Below are 16,917 nucleotides of genomic sequence, written 5' to 3' on the forward strand. Positions count from 1 at the left end.
CCAATAATAGAAACTGCCCAATTTTCAATTAAAGCTCAAAAACCACATGGCACCAGGTTATAGTCCAAAAGGTATAACCTGGTATCGTGTAATTTCTAAACAAGTCCACCCCAGTCCAACACCAGCACCTCCACATCACTTAAAGCTCATTCACATGAGTTTATTACCTAAGCAGCAAGCCCAGAAGACTACGCTGAGAACTGCAAATAAAAAAACAAATCTTTTAGGTTTCAGAATAAACAATGACAAAATAACAAACATACCTATGATGTTGCCTAAAGCCCAAACTGCTTGTTCACACACATTCTGATGTGGAGAGTGCAGCAGTCTTAAAAACAGAGGAACAGCATCTAAAAGGGGGAAAAAGAATTAAAAATTTACATAACAGTTAAAAAGGGAGACATTTAGATTTTATTCTTTTTAGGTACGTGTATTTTGTTTTGTAACAAATGAAAACAAACTAATGTTGGAGAGTTTAGAGTTAGTAGCAGTGAAGAAAGTCCAAGAAAACTGAAAAGAGAGGACCTACAAAAGTAACTTGTGAAACAAACTACAAATTATTCACAATTTGTTTGCTTAACCTGCTGTTCTGCCATTTGATTGAAAATGTTATTTAAAATACACCAAACCAATCTTCTGCTGACCTAAACAATTCCATTGATAAACAACAAAACTTTGATTAAGCCAAAATTCACATTATGGCTGTTAAGCTGCCCCATGGGCATTACAGAATTAATCTGAAAGCTTTGAAAGTACTAAGTCCCATTTTAACACTGCCCATTTGTTGCTTTGTTACATCAGTTAATAGGGCATGTATTCCCACTTACAGCCATGAGATTTGCTTTTAAATTGTACTGCACTATTATGACTTTTGAGAGAAAGACCACAGATCAGTGCCATTTTGGAACAGCCTAGGTTGCTCCCCATTGTCCCTTTTTGCTGCTGACTCTCAACTTAGAACCTCTGCTGCTCACTGACGTTGCAGCCTCTGATGCCCTCAGAGTCATCCTCGTTTGTTTTTCTTCTCAAATCTTCTGTATGCCACTCCCCCTCTCATTGTGACTTAGGGAACTGAGATGGCACTATGATTCTGGGAATGTGACTGAAGTGAGAACATTAACTATAACAGAGCTACGAGTTCAGCAATTTGGTACCATCAGAAATTGTACTTTGACAACGTCTAGACCTAGCACCTTTTTTGAATGGGAACCTAAAGTTCAAGTGACAGAACTCTGAGGTTGTCAAAATGCAAATTCTGACAGTGCAAAAGCACTGGATGTTACAACTGATGTCCTCATTGCAGTCACTTCCACAGGATCCTCGTGCTGCTGCAGCTTCCTCATTCAGTGAGGATTCAAGAGAAGGAAGCAGAGAGTGGCTGAGTCAGGAAACAGGTCATTCAGCAAGGCGGCAAGTTTGGGATTAGGAGATGTTTCAGGTTGGAAGTTCAGGTGCAATGGATTGGATTAGGAATCGGATGAGGCTGCTAGTTGGAAAATCAGCAGCAACAGGGCGGGTTAGGGTTATGACAAACACCTCAAGTTGAGGAGTCACCAAAAAGAAGGGAAGCAATGACCAGCATGTTATTCTAGTCTGAACGGTATTTAATTTACAACATAGGAATTTAGTAATGTAAAGTATTTCAACCTTACAAAAAGTATAAAGTTTAGTTTTAAAATTATGAAAAAGCTCCTCCAAAACTTGATTATAGCTTTTACATTAGTTTTGATCAGAAAGCATAATTCAGTCATTTATTTTAAAATTGAGATTTTCAGGAACACTACTGTAACTTGAACTAAGCTCTTGGTGAATATTTAAGGATCACTTGCATAACTGAGCAAAATCTTAGAACCCAAGAGAAAAAAGGCACTTACTTGATTTAACCACAGCCTGTGTTTGTTCTGAAGTGCCAGAGGCGATATTTGTTAAAGCCCATGCTGCTTCAAATTGTAATGAAGGACTATAAAATAGAATGTTGCAAATTACAGAAGGCACAGGCCATTTTGGGAATGCAGTTTCAATTTAATCACTAAATATATCACAAAATAAAAGCTAATAGCGTATTTTCTTTACGCAGGTTTAAAATTTCAGAACAATGAGACCAAGAGAGTTTTATTTAAAATAATTAGCACGCACTACTTACTTGTCATCTCGTTCTAGACAATGCACGAGAATTGGTAAAATGCCAGAGTTTATTAAATCATCTATAGGTGGATTGCGATCACTTGACAACAGCTTCCTGTTGAATGCAATAAAGGCATTGAACAAAAGGTTACTTGAAGGCTTGAGAAGCTTTTGTTTCATATCAGTTACAAGTATGCATTCCCTTTAACACATTATAATGTTCCACACTGCTTCACATTAACATTTTGTTTAATGTAACATCTAAGCTAAAAATTGATATCAGATAGGTATCCAAAAGCCTGGTTAAAGAGCTAGCTTGCAAAGAGCACCTTAAATATGAGAGACACGTTGCAGGACGGACAGATGTAGGAGGGGAGCCCCAGAGACCTGGGCCTTGGCAGCTGAAGACACTGCTCGAAAATTCAGGGCACTCAAGAGGTTATAAATGGATTGAGTGCAGCGATCTGAGGTTGTAGGGCTGGAGGCGAGAGATAGGGAGGGACAAGCTCATGAATGGATTTGAAAACAAACCGCAATTATAAAATCAAAGCATTGCCAGACTTACAGCCAGTAACTGCCAGAAAAGACAGGACTGAGTGAACTGAAAGTTAGGAAATGGCCAGAATTCAGAATGAGTGGAGGTTTATAGAAGCAGGTGGGACATTATTCTATACAGTATTAGAATAGTCAGGTGAGAGGGTTAAGCAAGAGTTAAATAAATTCAGTAAGAAGTACTTTTAGTAAAATGAATATAAGCTGACCAAGATTGCCTAGACTGCACTCTAGGCAGAATAGGGGAATGCGACTACGGCAAAGAGACAGGCAAGCAGTGGTGATAGAAATAAAGATGCAGCCTAGATTGCCCGATCTGCTGGATAAGAATACTTATGCGGATACGAATAATGCATAGTATATATACTGTGGAAAATAAACTAACCATTGGGATATCTGTTAAACCTACGGTTTGTAAAATGACCAAATTAAAATTGAGTATATGACCCAAGGTACACATAAGAGATGGGAACTTGTGGCTTTTCAAATCTCAAGACTGTTTAAGGCCAGTTCTCTGAGCATTTGGATAAACAATGATAATGTGAACCAGAGTTTACTGGTAGCTTGTCAAGCTCTATCATGACACAAATAACAAAGATACAGATAAGAATTTCAACAGATGAGCTGAGACAAGATGGGGACAGGTATCTTTAAGGAGTTAGAATAAGTTGGTCTTCATGATGGAGAATATATGGTTGGAAACTCAGATCAGAATGAAATGGGCATCACTGTTGCCAACAATGGCAAAGCAAATAAAGCCTTGTAGAATGGTTAAAGAACACACAAGTTATGACCAATGATTGAAGAGGGCAACATCAATTTTCCCAATATTTAGCATTAGACAGTCTCCACATTCAGTACTGTATGCCAGATAAGCTACCTGACTGATTAGAAGGATTTGCATCATTTTCCAGATCAGAAATGTACCTCAAACATTCACTGATGCACTGTACTTCCAATCTGTCCCACTTACAAGAGATACAAACTCAAAAGGTTCTAATGACCGCATTGGCTAAACATTCAACTTTTATCTCCCAAAAGAACAAGGGCAGTGATCACATGGGAACGCTACACCTGCACGTCTTCCTCCAAAACCCAAGTTGACTTGGAAATATGCAGGAAGAGTAGTCCATTCAGCCTGCTGAACCTGCCCTGCCATTCAGTACAATTGTGGTTGATTAAATACTTCAACGCCCTTTACCCAACCCTTCCGCCTAACCTTGCACCACTGATAAGCAGGAATGTATCAATCTTCACCATATATACACTAAAGACTTGAAATCCACAGCCCTCTGTGGTACAGATTTCCAAAGCTTCACAACCAAGTTTAAAAAAATTTCTTGCTCATTTCAGACAGAAGTGACACCGTGTGTTTTTTTTTAAAAACTTGTGCCCCCTGGTTTTAGACTTCCCAACCAAGGGAAACATCTTACCTGCATCTACCCTGTCTATCCCTTTCAGGGCTCTCTAGGTTTCAATGAGATCACCTCTCATTCTTCAAAACTCTACAGATTACATGTCAAGTTTGTCCAAGCTCTCTTCATAGGACAGTCTTGCCAGCCTGGAAATAAGTCTAGTAAACCTTTGTTGTCCGGCTTTTATGGCATTAATATCTTTCTTGAGACAAGGAGATCAAGACAGTGCTCCAGATGCGTTAAAACTAAGTTCCTACGCAACTAAAGTAAAACTTCATTACTCGTGTACTCGAAACCTTTTGCAATAAAGGATAACACCACATTAGCATTTCCATTAGCTTGCTGAACCTGTATGCTAGCCTTCAGTGGCATATCAAGGACACCTAGATACCTTTGTACAGCTACATTTCACTTAAGAAATACTCTGCACATCTATTCTTCAAGTGGAGCATTTTTCTACACTGCTTCATCTGCTATTTTTTACCTTTTCAAGAACTGTGCCCAAATCCTCTTGAAGCTGCTTTACGTCATCCTTACAACACATTCTAACATAGCTTTGTATCAACTAAATTTGGAAACAGTATACTTGGTCCTGAACTTCAAAATCATTGAAATAAGTTACAAACAGTTGGAACCCAAGTACTGATCCTTGTGGTAATCCAGTCAGAGTCTGCCAATTTGAGAATAACCCATTCCTTCCTCCTGTTTTCTATTGGTCAGCAAATCATTAATCATGCCAGTACAATACTCCCTAACCTGTGTTTTAATCACAGTCTGCTCCATATTTTTCACAATTGTGGAATTTCGTCCCTATGAGCATAGTAGGAGTCAAATCACTCCAGGTGATTCAAGGGAAGGGCTAATCATCACCTTCAAGGGCATATAGGATGGGTAGTAAACATTTGGCTTGCCATCAATGAATAAAAATGTATATATTCTTTGTAACAAACAGCAGCCTCTAAAGCTTCTACAGGAAACGAATGTTATTTCTGGAAGTTACTTAGAATCTCAAAAATATATCAAAAATCAGAAAACTCAAAGCATGACAATCTCACCTAGCAGCCTGCACTGCACTAAGCTGAAGACCCTGGTTGTCACTGGAAGCATTCTGTTTGATAAAATTATTACAATTAGTAAATATTCAAATTTACACTGCAGAGAATATAAGTACAACTTGAACATGAAAGTTAGTCACCTGCACTATGGCTTCTAATGATGTATTTTGCTGCAGAAAGGGATCAAAAACAAAATATTAGTTTTGAAGCACATTGTAAAACTTAGGGTTAAATTCAGACACTTTTTCTAAAAAGGTTTTAGAAATTGACTACTGTACTGCATATTTAAACCTAAGAACTGCAGATTTCCTTATCTTAAAAGGTTACTAGTGAACTGGATGAGTTTTTCCTGAAAATTGATCGTGGTTACATTTGCCATTAGACTAGCTTTTTATTTCAGATTTTTAAATTGAATTCAAAATTCCCTATCTAACATTGTGTAATTTGAACTGATGTACTCAGTACAGCAGCCTAGGATTCTGGATTACAAGACCTGTGACATCACTACCAGTAACATGATACATGCTTTCTCATGCCAAAAGCTATGGATTGGGAAGAAAATATTTTGACTTGATGCTTTCACAACCAATGTTTGCATTTTAGTGCGTTGACCAATGACTGATCATTTGACCTAACTACACAATCAAAACTGCTAGTATTACAAAGTAGAGGCTAGTTTCCCCTGCAGTATTCATCAGTTAAAGTTCACATCAAAATCTGAGCCCCAAGTTCTGTAGGGTATTTATTTATACAACTGTAAAGTTACTTACCACTCTGATGTCTCCATCAAGGTCAGAGTCTTCACAAGTATCCTCTTGAGGTACGTTTCTTCGTTTTAATAAATGTTCATCCCTTTTGTTCTAATTATGAACAGAAATATTGGCGTTCAGTTAAGAAATAGCACTTTTGGCACTGCGACATTAAATGCCAAAGTAATCCAGAAATCTTTCATACCTTATTTGCTGTGATCATCTAATCTTTTCACATGCATATAAGTTCCTCTAACATATACAAAACAAACTAATATGCTACAAAACACCTTGTGTACTATAATGTAAAAGATTTCAAGTTACATTTTGTTTGTATAATTTATTTTATCTTCACCTCTTAAACAGCAGAGATGAATGCTTAGAAAGTGAATCTATACTTCTCTTCCATAGCAGTACCACTTCAACAGAAACCCTTACCTTTCTGAGTTCTACAACCACCTCATTGCGCTGTCTTCTCATAGACTAAAGAACAAAAAGAGAAAGTTTACACAAAATTTACTCAGCATGATAAATTCGTAAATCTGTTAATAGTAGCACGGTGATAATAAAATTTGAAGTTTACTCTCAAAGGGATGTTAACAATAAATCTGAACAATCCACCACTTCAGCTATAATATAATGTAATATATGTGGTGCTTATAGGGCTGAACAGAATAGATGCACAAAAGATGTTTGCCTTGGTTGAAGATTCTGAAGATGGTCTCAGAATAGGAGGTAAGTCCTATAAAGTCAGAGATAAAGGACGAATTTTTCACCTAAAGAGTAATAACTCTGAGGAACTCTTTCCCAGAAGGTTTGGTCATTTCCGTATATCCAAGCAAGGAATCAAAAGATTTCTGGGTATGACAGCTGTCAAGGGACAGCGTAGAAAAATGGCACCGAGTTATGAATGGTACAGTAGGCTCAAGAGATCAGGTGGCCCACTCTATATTTGACATGTTGAGGATGATGGACCAGAAGTTCTGAGGAAGGGTCACTGGACTCGAAACGTTAACTGTTGTTTCTTTCACAGATGCTGCCACACCTGCTGAACTTTTCCAGTAACTTTGTTTCTGATCAGGATAGCTGCCAGTTTGATCCTATAGCCAAAACATTAACAAATCGATGTGGTCCGGCCGAGTTCACATACACTGAATGGCCACTGATGAAGACATCATACTCCTGTCTTGAAGTTAAACTCAGCTCCAGGTGACGTGGAATCTGAAGCAGTTTCCAAAGATCAATGTATCATTTAAAATACTACATATCTTGATAATGTATTTATTCACAAACTCATCTTCCAACTAACTAAAGTGATACCTAGCTCATAATTGAAGAACTGAAAACAATGAAATTGAAATCAAAGCTGAAAATTAAATTTTCAATGTAAAAATTCTACATATCAACATTTCTGGGAATGCTGTGTCACAGAAACACATTCAACTGAAATGTGCGAATAGCTTATTAAAGTAGAAGTATGTATCACGTGGAAACAGTAATCGAGTGCTTGTAAAACTGCAAATGTTTAACTAATGGCTATATATTAAATCAGCACTTGTACTATTTGAAAGGTAAGATATCAACAGATCCTATACTGACATTTCAATATTAATTATCACCATACCTGTGCCACACATTGTAGCACATTCAAAATTATACTTGTCCATATTATGTGCCCTCTCACTCTGCTGTTTGAACCAACAATTCTTCTGTTCACACCCGCAGCACTCAAATGCTTAATGGTTTTCCTTTCAAAGACCAAAATGAATGATTAGCCATATGTCCAGCCCTAATAACTACAAACAAAAACAAAATTACTGGAAAAGCTCAGGAGGTCTGGCAGCATTTGAGTGAAATCAGAGTTAACGTCTTGAGTTGAGTGACCCTTCCTCAGAACTTCTCCCCTTACATAACGGCCACCCAATCCTTCTCACACTTAAACAGTTATAGGGTGTTGAAAACTATATCAAAATGCATGCAACCACCTTTATTAACAATCTATTTCAGTATGTATTTCATAATTTCAGGCCAGTTTCAAGTCACAAACATTCAACTTTCAACTCTGCCTGTCTGTATTACTCTAACGATCATTCTGAATGTAAAGGAGCAGTGTAAGACCCCAGAAATGTTACAGGTCAACCAGTTGCTTTTTTTGTTCAATTAATTTTATAGAATGGGATACAATGTTGCTGTTACTTAGTATAGCAAAAGAAACAATCACTTAAATTCCCAAGTATACTTTCAATGTAGAAGCCAGCAAATAGGTACCATACTGAAGACATTTTAACAGCTATTTAGAATTATCTCTGACTTATCTTCTCTATATATAGTTAACACAACACTGCTCTTGGCCAAGCAAGTACCTATTCAACGTATTTCTGAAGATGGGTCCTCACCCAAAACATCAGTTCTGATGTTCCTCTGATGCTGCCTGGCCTGTTATGCTGCTCCAGCTCCATACCTTGTTATCCCATTCAACCTAAGATGCCTTTTGTTAATCCCTCTCACTCCCATCGACTTTAGCATGTTCAACATCACAGCTAAGTGGTGTTTCTTCTGCTTTCATTAAGGCTAACAACAATTCCACAAACATCCCCTTATAATGATGCAAACTAAAAGGGAAAATTAGATCTAAAGAAAGACTTCATGTTTTAGGGCAGAGGACTGAAACACTTCCAACTAAAGCAGTCAAAATTAAATACATGTATTTAAAATTTATTCACAAGATTTAAATACAGAACCATTCCTCAAAGGCAGCAGAGGGATATACCAATAATAATGCTGGTTACCCATATGCTTCCAGGATGCTTCCTTGAATTATGTGCAGACCAATGAGATGGTCTACCAGTGGTAAGGATCTTAATTGAAATGAGCCTGGATTATTTCCAAAAGGCAAATGTTCATTACTAACATATCTCATTCACTAACAACACACTGATAAATGGAGCAAAGCAGAAACAGCACTTAGATTCAACATAGATGCATTTCTGCATTACCTAAAGCATACTTTGATTTGACCTAAAAGAATGCCCTATTTCATAGCTGCTCGACATCTTTCTGATAGCAGTGGATCTCCGATAGTAATAATTTATATTCCATGCTTTGGTGAGCACCAGTAAACTACAAAAAGGCAATTTACTAACAAATATGCTTTAATATTTCCTCCATTTTCTCCATCTCCATGCACCAGAAATAGGCCGAGGGTGAGGAGATAATCCACTCCCATACCTCAGAGTCTACTCAGGAGCAGAATTTAAGGTTGTGAAGAGAGTATATTGTCAACTTGGTTTACTGTATCCGCTGCTCCCAATGTGGCCTCCTCTACATTGGAAACACCAAACGTAGACTCAGACCATTTTGTCACGCATCTGCACTCTAATGTGGCAAACAGCAGCACCTTCCAGCCAACCATTTTAACCCATCCCCCCTCCCCCCACGTGACATGTCCACCCTGGGCCTCCTCCGGTGTCACAATGACACCACCTGCAAACTGGAGGAGCAACACCTCATATTCCACCTCAGGAGCCTACACCCCAATGGCCTAAAGATGGAATTCACCAGTTTTAAAGTTCCCCCACCCCAACCTCATCCCACGCCCAACCCTCCCTCTCATCCCTGCCTCCATGACCTGACACAACTTGTCCATCTTTTCTCCTACCTATCTGCCTCACCCACCCCACTGACCAATCCCCTCCATTCCCTAGCTGCATCTCTCTCTCTCCCCACCCACCCACAACCCCTTCCACATTTAGTACACTGTTTGCATCGATCCTAACATCGTGGCAAAGCTCTGTAATTCACTATATTGGGAACTATAACTAAAATTTTCCAATTTCACAATAAAATGCAGTGTCACTAAACATATTTCAAACTAACATACATGAACCAAACTACACAAAAATACTGATTAGTTTAAAAGCATTAGCACTTCCTTTCTACCTCAAAACAGAAATAAATATCATGTCGCACACTACTATTTGATGGCTCTAACTCATATAGAATGGAACATGACTCAACTGAACAGTTTCAAACGGCATACACCCAAAATTGTGACATTCTAATCATTATGCTCACCCATCTCTGGCCAACTAAACAAAAAGGTTAGAAAGTGAGCGATTGAAACAATCTCAAGTAGGAAGCAATTACTGCATAGGTGAGAGGTCGAGAAGTTGAAATTTGCAGCTTTTTAAAAGTCTTGACTGATAATAAAGTCATAGATCTTGAAGTATATTCTCCAGTTAGGACTCTGAAAAATCTAAAAGTTGAAATTAACAAGGACATGATTCTTTTTTTGTTTCTCAACTCAATGTAAAGAAACAAGTGAGATGTAAATTTTCACTGGTTTAAAACATAGTCTAAGTCTGTTGAATCTGGTGCAGACTGATAACTGGAAACTATTTTACTAATTTAAGGATCCTCTGCATTGAACCGTAGGCAACATAACACAGTTAATTCAAGACAGGGTCACAACTGGAAACGGCTATCATATTGGTAGCTTCTTCCGGAGGTCTACAATGATGAATGGAATGGGTGGAGAAATTGACAGAGGTATTAGATCTGCTCCTCTGGAATGAATCAAGTACTTCTCCCCTTTACATTAGACATGATATTAACAAACCTGAACACTAGGTATTCTAAACCAGAAATTTATTCTATGCCCCAAGATGAAATCTGTCACCATGAACATAAAAAATTAATTGTGAAATAACTACCTGGCCATTTCATTGACATGTCACCTGATTCCTGAATGAGGTTGTTTCCTGACATAATCCATATCATTACTTTTGTAGGTTTTTTTGAAAAGGAACCAGACCTCTTGATCAATTACAGGGATCTGAAATATACTCTTATTTCGAACCTGTATATTACATAATAAAAGAATTGCTCATCACCCTAATTAATCTATAAGGTAGAGCTAGCAGAATGAAAACGCTTTTGAGTTTGACACATCAGGAATGTAATATATCTAGACAAGTTATTAACTCAAATAATTTGATTGGGTCATTGTTTGTAAATTAATTTATTCCAGATGAAATTAATGAAATGCCAGTTATCCAGGACATCCACCTCATAGACATATGTATACATAGACACACACACACACACACACACATTTTCATCAACTTTGTACAACGCTTCAACCTTTCCCTACTAAGAAATCAACACCTGAAATTTAGAAGTAATTTTGGCAAATTAATTTAAAGTTATACAATGGAAATTTACAGTTCTGACCACAAAATTTTAAAATGCTCATCTACTAACAGTTTTTGCACTGGTAAAGAATTCAGACTTGTCTACAGAGATAATCAATGTTTTCTACCACTTTTAAGTTGAGACTAACCTATACAATAGCTCGGGATATCAGCTGATGCATGGAAAGGGTGTGTTCTGATCACATTACTTCCATGTAAACTAAAAGCCTTATTTCATATGGGCTTTTGTGGTACTATGGTGATGTCCCTACCTCTGAACAAGGAGGCCTAGATCCCAGTTCGATTTGTACAAAGAGGTGTAATAACATCCCTGAACAGGGTGATCCAAAAATATCTACAAGCCTTATTTTACAGAACATGATAAACCAGGATCAGAAGTACAAAACACTGGATGCTGGAAATCTGAAATAGAAACAGCAATGCTGGAATTACTCAGGAGGATCCACTGCATCCAAGAGAGAAAGACAGTTAATGTTTCAGGTCAATGATCTTCCACCAAACCATTTTTGTTTCTCTTTATACAGATGCTGTTGGACCAAGTATACGGCATTTTGTACTTTTATTTCAAATTTCCACATTCTGCAGTTATTTATTTCTGTTGTAATAGTTTTGTCTCCACTAAATATGTCCAATATAGAAGATCTATCAACATTTTAAAAACAAGGCAATGTGCTTAATGAAGTTGTATACAATGAAACTTCTTTAGTTTTTGACAGTCACTTAGGTACCGCTTTGAGAAATGTTAGAACTGAGACTAGGATAAACAGAGGGCTAAAAGACTCAGCATGTCTGGCAGCTTTTGCAGACAGAGAAAGAGTTGACATTTCATATCCAGTATGAATCTTAAGAGTCAGAGTTGTACAGCATGGAAACAGACCCTTTGGTCCAACTTGTCCATGCCAACCAGATATCTTAAATTCATCTGGTCACATTTGCCAACATTTGGTCATTATCCCTTTAAAACCTTCCTACTCATGTGCCCATCCAGATGCCTTTAAAAGTGTTGTGATTGTACCCACTTCCACCACTTCCTCTGGCAGCTCACCCCTTACACACACCAACTGGTGCATTAAAAAGTTGTCCCACTAGGTCCCTTTTAAATCCTTCCCATCTCAACTTAAACCAATGTCCTCTGGTTCTGGACTCCTCTGTGCTGGGGAAGAAGACCTTAGCTATTCACGCTATCTAAGCCCCTCAATTTCATAAACTTCTAAGGTTACCCCTCAGCCTCTAACTCTCCAGGGAAAATAGCCCCAGCCTATTCCGCCTCTCTTCTTGTTCTGCAGTCATTCTGGACTTGAAACATTAACACCGTTTTTCTCTCCATAGATGCTGCCAGACCTGCTGAGTTTCTACAACATTTTGTGTGCTTCTTTCAGATTTCCAACCTCTGTAACATTTAAAATCTTAGGACAGGCTAGGACTTGGTTTAACATCACGCCCAAAAATACACTCCATGTTGCACTCCAGAATCAGTCTATAATATTATGAGCTCATGTCTCTGGAATGGTGCATGAACAAACAAACCTTTTGTAAGAGAGGCCAAAGGGCAACCACAGTCTAGGTCAACATCCTGATTGAGAATTCACGAGGGCAGTAGACGTTTGGATGAAAATATTCCCAATATACAGAGAGTACAAATATTGGACCACCGACATGTTCCTGACCTTAAACATCAGAAATGATTGATATGTGAATCAAACTGAACATGTAATCCAACTCGGATACTAAATATCAGAGTAAACAAAAACAGAAATAGCTAGAAACGCTCAGCAGGTCTGGCAGCATCTGTGAAGAAAAATTAGAGTAAACAATGTCATATTTGACTTCAATGGAAACTATCAAGCTCATATTCATGTCATCCCCAAGGCTACCCCTACCATCACCCAACTTTTGTCTCAGCTCATCATCCGAGAAAACCTTATTCATGCTTTTGTTAATTTTAGCATAAATATTTCAATCCACTCCTGGCTGCCTTCCATACTTTTTCTCCTCTCAGTAAACTTGGCATTATTCAAAATTCAACTGTCTGCAATGTCTTGATATTAAAATTCTAAGCCCTGTTTTCAAATGCCATGGCTTCACCCCTATTTATGTAATTTCTTCCAGTTCTACAACCTTCCAAGATATTAACACTTATTTAATTCTGGCCTTGAGCATCTCAAATTTTAATTGCTCCGTTATTGGTGACTGCACCTTCAGTCAATTGGGTCCTTGGTCCTGGATGATCCTAGTTAAAAATTCTATAATCTATAAAAAGTAAGAGTAGATTATAGAATCCCTACAATGTGGAAAGAGGCCCTGCGGCCCAACAAGTCCACACCAACATTCAAAGCATCCCAGCCCCAAACCCATCCCTATAACCCAACTAATCTACACATCCCTGAACACTATGGGCAATTGAGCATAGCCAATCCACCTAGCCTGCACATCTTCCAACTGTGGGAGGAAACCCACACAGACACGGAGAGAATGTGCAAACCCCACACACAGTTGCCAGTGGGTGGAATTGAACCCAGGTCCCTGGCGCTGAGAGGCAGCAGTGCTAACCACTCAGCCACCGTGCCGAGCATTAATCATTACTTCTTCAGCTCCTTCCTTTAAATCACACTTTCAAATCTACTTCTCTGACTAAGCTTAGGTCATGTGACCAAACACCAAGTGAATCAGCATTATTTTCTTTTAATGTTTTTTTGAGGTGTTCTATGATATTTCATTCTGGTCAAGACACTAAAATTTAAGCTTTCAAGGTGACAACCAATTTCCAATTAAAAGTTTCAGAAAGTAAAGAATATTGTCTAACTTTCAATTAAGACTCATCTTTCATCCTTCATTAATCTCAACTCAGACAAGATTCTGCTCATCAATGACCCATTCGCACTAGCTTACTCTGGCTCGTGGACCACCAATGCCTCAAATTTATAATGTTCATTAGAGCATGTAGTTCTCTCCAAGGCATCTGCCATCCCTACCCTTAATCTTTTTTAACTTCGTAACCTTAAAAGAACTAGCATTCTTCCAACATCCGTCACGTACACACTCTTCTCCCTTTACCATATTGGCTACCATGTCTTCAGCTGTTCATGACCTTTACTGTGGAATCCCCTATCTATTCACCTCCACTGTTTTCTAATTTACTTGTGGGACATTACCCAGCCCTAGTTGTCCTCATGAAGATGGTGGTGAGCTGCCTGCTTGAACCATTTCAAACCATATGCTGTAGGTACACCTACAATGTCATTAGGGTGGCAATTCCAGATCTCCCCTCAAGAAACTACCTGGATGACCAAGCTTGAGGTCACACGCTCTTATGATCACCTCTTCTGACTCCGTATCAACTGTTAAATTGCTTTCAATTTTGTGAATCACAAAAACTATACATAAATACAATTTGATTTTGGTGCCATGATAACCCTGAAGCACAAGTGACAGAACATCTGAGTACACACTTAAAAGACCACAAATTGACCAGAACATACACTTCTCTTTAAAGGCACCCTTCGTTCCTCTAGGAAACTAACCATCCAGTTTTTTTTTAAAATTGTTCACATGTATTCCTCAATTGTATACTGGCCATAAACATAAGTGTGCAATTGAAAAGCACAAGCGACTGAAGTTATTCACAGAAGGGCTTTTCAGAAAGTTTGACAGTAGAAACTTATTATTCTAATAAATGACTTTCTTTTTGCCTATGTAAGATAATAAAGTGTGAAGCCGGATGAACACAGCAGGCCAAGCAGCATCTCAGGAGCACAAAAGCTGATGTTTCAGGCCTAGACCCTTCATCAGAGAGGGGGATGGGGTGAGGGTTCTAGAATAAATAGGGAGAGAGGGGGAAGCGGACCGAAGATGGAGAGAAAAGAGGATAGGTGGAGAGAGTATAGGTGGGGAGGTAGGGAGGGGATAGGTCAGTCCAGGGAAGACAGACAGACAGACAGGTCAAGGAGGTGGGATGAGGTTAGTAGGTAGGAAATGGAGGTGCGGCTTGGGGTGGGAGGAAGAGATGGGCGAGAGGAAGAACAGGTTAGGGAGGCAGAGACAGGCTGGGCTGGTTTTGGGACGCTCTGGGGGGAGGGAAGAGCTGGGCTGGTTGTGTGGTGCAGTGGGGGGAGGGGACGAACTGGGCTGGTTTTGGGATGCGGTGGGGGAAGGGGAGATTTTGAAGCTGAAGTCCACATTGATACCATTGGGCTGCAGGGTTCCCAAGCGGAATATGAGTTGCTGTTCCTGCAACCTTCGGGTGGCATCATTGCGGCACTGCAGGAGGCCCATGATGGACATGTCGTTTGAAGAATGGGGGGGGGGGGGGGGGGGGGGGAGTTGAAATGGTTCGCAACTGGGAGGTGCAGTTGTTTTTTGCGAACCGAGCAGAGGTGTTCTGCAAAGCAGTCCCCAAGCCTCTGCTTGGTTTGCAATAAATAAGCGGAGGCTTGGGGACCGCTTTGCAGAACACCTCTGCTCGGTTCGCAATAAACAACTGCACCTCCCAGTCGCGAACCATTTCCACTCCCCCTCCCATTCTTCAAACGACATGTCCATCATGGGCCTCCTGCAGTGCCGCAATGATGCCACCCGAAGGTTGAAGGAACAGCAACTCATATTCCGCTTGGGAACCCTGCAGCCCAATGGAATCAATGTGGACTTCACCAGCTTCAAAATCTCCCCTTCCCCCACCGCATCCCAAAACCAGCCCAGTTCGTCCCCTCCCCCCACTGCACCACACAACCAGCCCAGCTCTTCCCCTCCCCCCAGAGCATCCGAAAACCAGCCCAGCCTGTCTCTGCCTCCCGAACCTGTTCTTCCTCTCACCCATCCCTTCCTCCCACTCCAAGCCGCACCTCCATTTCCTACCTACTAACCTCATCCCACCTCCTTGGCCTGTCCGTCTTCCCTGGACTGACCTATCCCCTCCCTACCTCCCCACCTATACCCTCCTCTCCATCTTCGGTCCGCATCCCCCTCTCTCCCTATTTATTCCAGAACCCTCACCCCATCCCCTCTCTGATGAAGGGTCTAGGCCCGAAACGTCAGCTTTTGTGCTCCTGAGATGCTGCTTGGCCTGCTGTGTTCATTCAGCTTCACACTTTATTATCTTGGATTCTCCAGCATCTGCAGTTCCCATTATCACTGATACTTCTTTTTGCCTATAACAATTGAGGGCCAACATGATTATAGATTTTAAATTGTTTCCAAGGCAAAAAAAGCTATAAATGTTCACAAACCAAATGCGATTAAAGACAACCAATTGTGCTAATTCAACTCAAATGCATAAAATTATTATTCAGCAATGTTATCAGTACTGAGCGTTTAAACTAAAATATTATAGCTTATGAAGCATTATTGCTAGTTCTTGTGATGTGTGCCACTCATTTTGCTCAAATTATTTGTAACTGATTAGATGGGAAGTGAAAAAACTGCAATTAAGAACAGGGCACAATTACATCCATGTATTTATGGTTAGCTTTTCTGGTGAAATGGAGGGGGAGCTCCTGTCACAGTAGCAACCCTTATCATAACTCCAAGTTTCATGGGATCCTTTTTGTAATATAAATATTTTAGCCGTACTTTCTACTAAGTGTTATAATTTAACAAGAACTATGCTGGCAATAGTCAAGTGTTTCCCAACTAAATAAAATTAAGATGTATATTGCAGTACACATCAAGTAAAGTTTAATAGTTCTGAGGAAGGGTCTCCAGACTGAAAACGTTAACGCGGTCTTCACAGATGCTGCGAGACTTGCTGAGCTTTTCCAGCAACTTCTGTTTTTGTAAGTAAAATTTAATTTTGGCTTTAGCATGTTCTCAGTTC

General features: G+C 39.5%; 1 protein-coding gene across 1 annotated transcript in view; it reads right to left on the reverse strand.

Moving 5' to 3' along the window:
* Positions 1-16,917, reverse strand: part of kpna4 (karyopherin alpha 4 (importin alpha 3)) — a 33,963-nt gene that overhangs the window by 16,027 nt on the left and 1,019 nt on the right. The window contains exons 2-8 of the mRNA XM_048542118.2: positions 6,334-6,378; positions 5,917-6,006; positions 5,287-5,316; positions 5,147-5,199; positions 2,144-2,239; positions 1,875-1,960; positions 264-350 (exon numbers count right to left, since the gene is read on the reverse strand). Coding sequence (XP_048398075.1) covers positions 264-350; positions 1,875-1,960; positions 2,144-2,239; positions 5,147-5,199; positions 5,287-5,316; positions 5,917-6,006; positions 6,334-6,378 — 487 coding nt within the window. The remainder of the gene's footprint in view (positions 1-263; positions 351-1,874; positions 1,961-2,143; positions 2,240-5,146; positions 5,200-5,286; positions 5,317-5,916; positions 6,007-6,333; positions 6,379-16,917) is intronic.

The sequence above is a fragment of the Stegostoma tigrinum genome, chromosome 14 (assembly GCF_030684315.1).
Source record: "Stegostoma tigrinum isolate sSteTig4 chromosome 14, sSteTig4.hap1, whole genome shotgun sequence".
Taxonomy (NCBI): domain Eukaryota; kingdom Metazoa; phylum Chordata; class Chondrichthyes; order Orectolobiformes; family Stegostomatidae; genus Stegostoma; species Stegostoma tigrinum.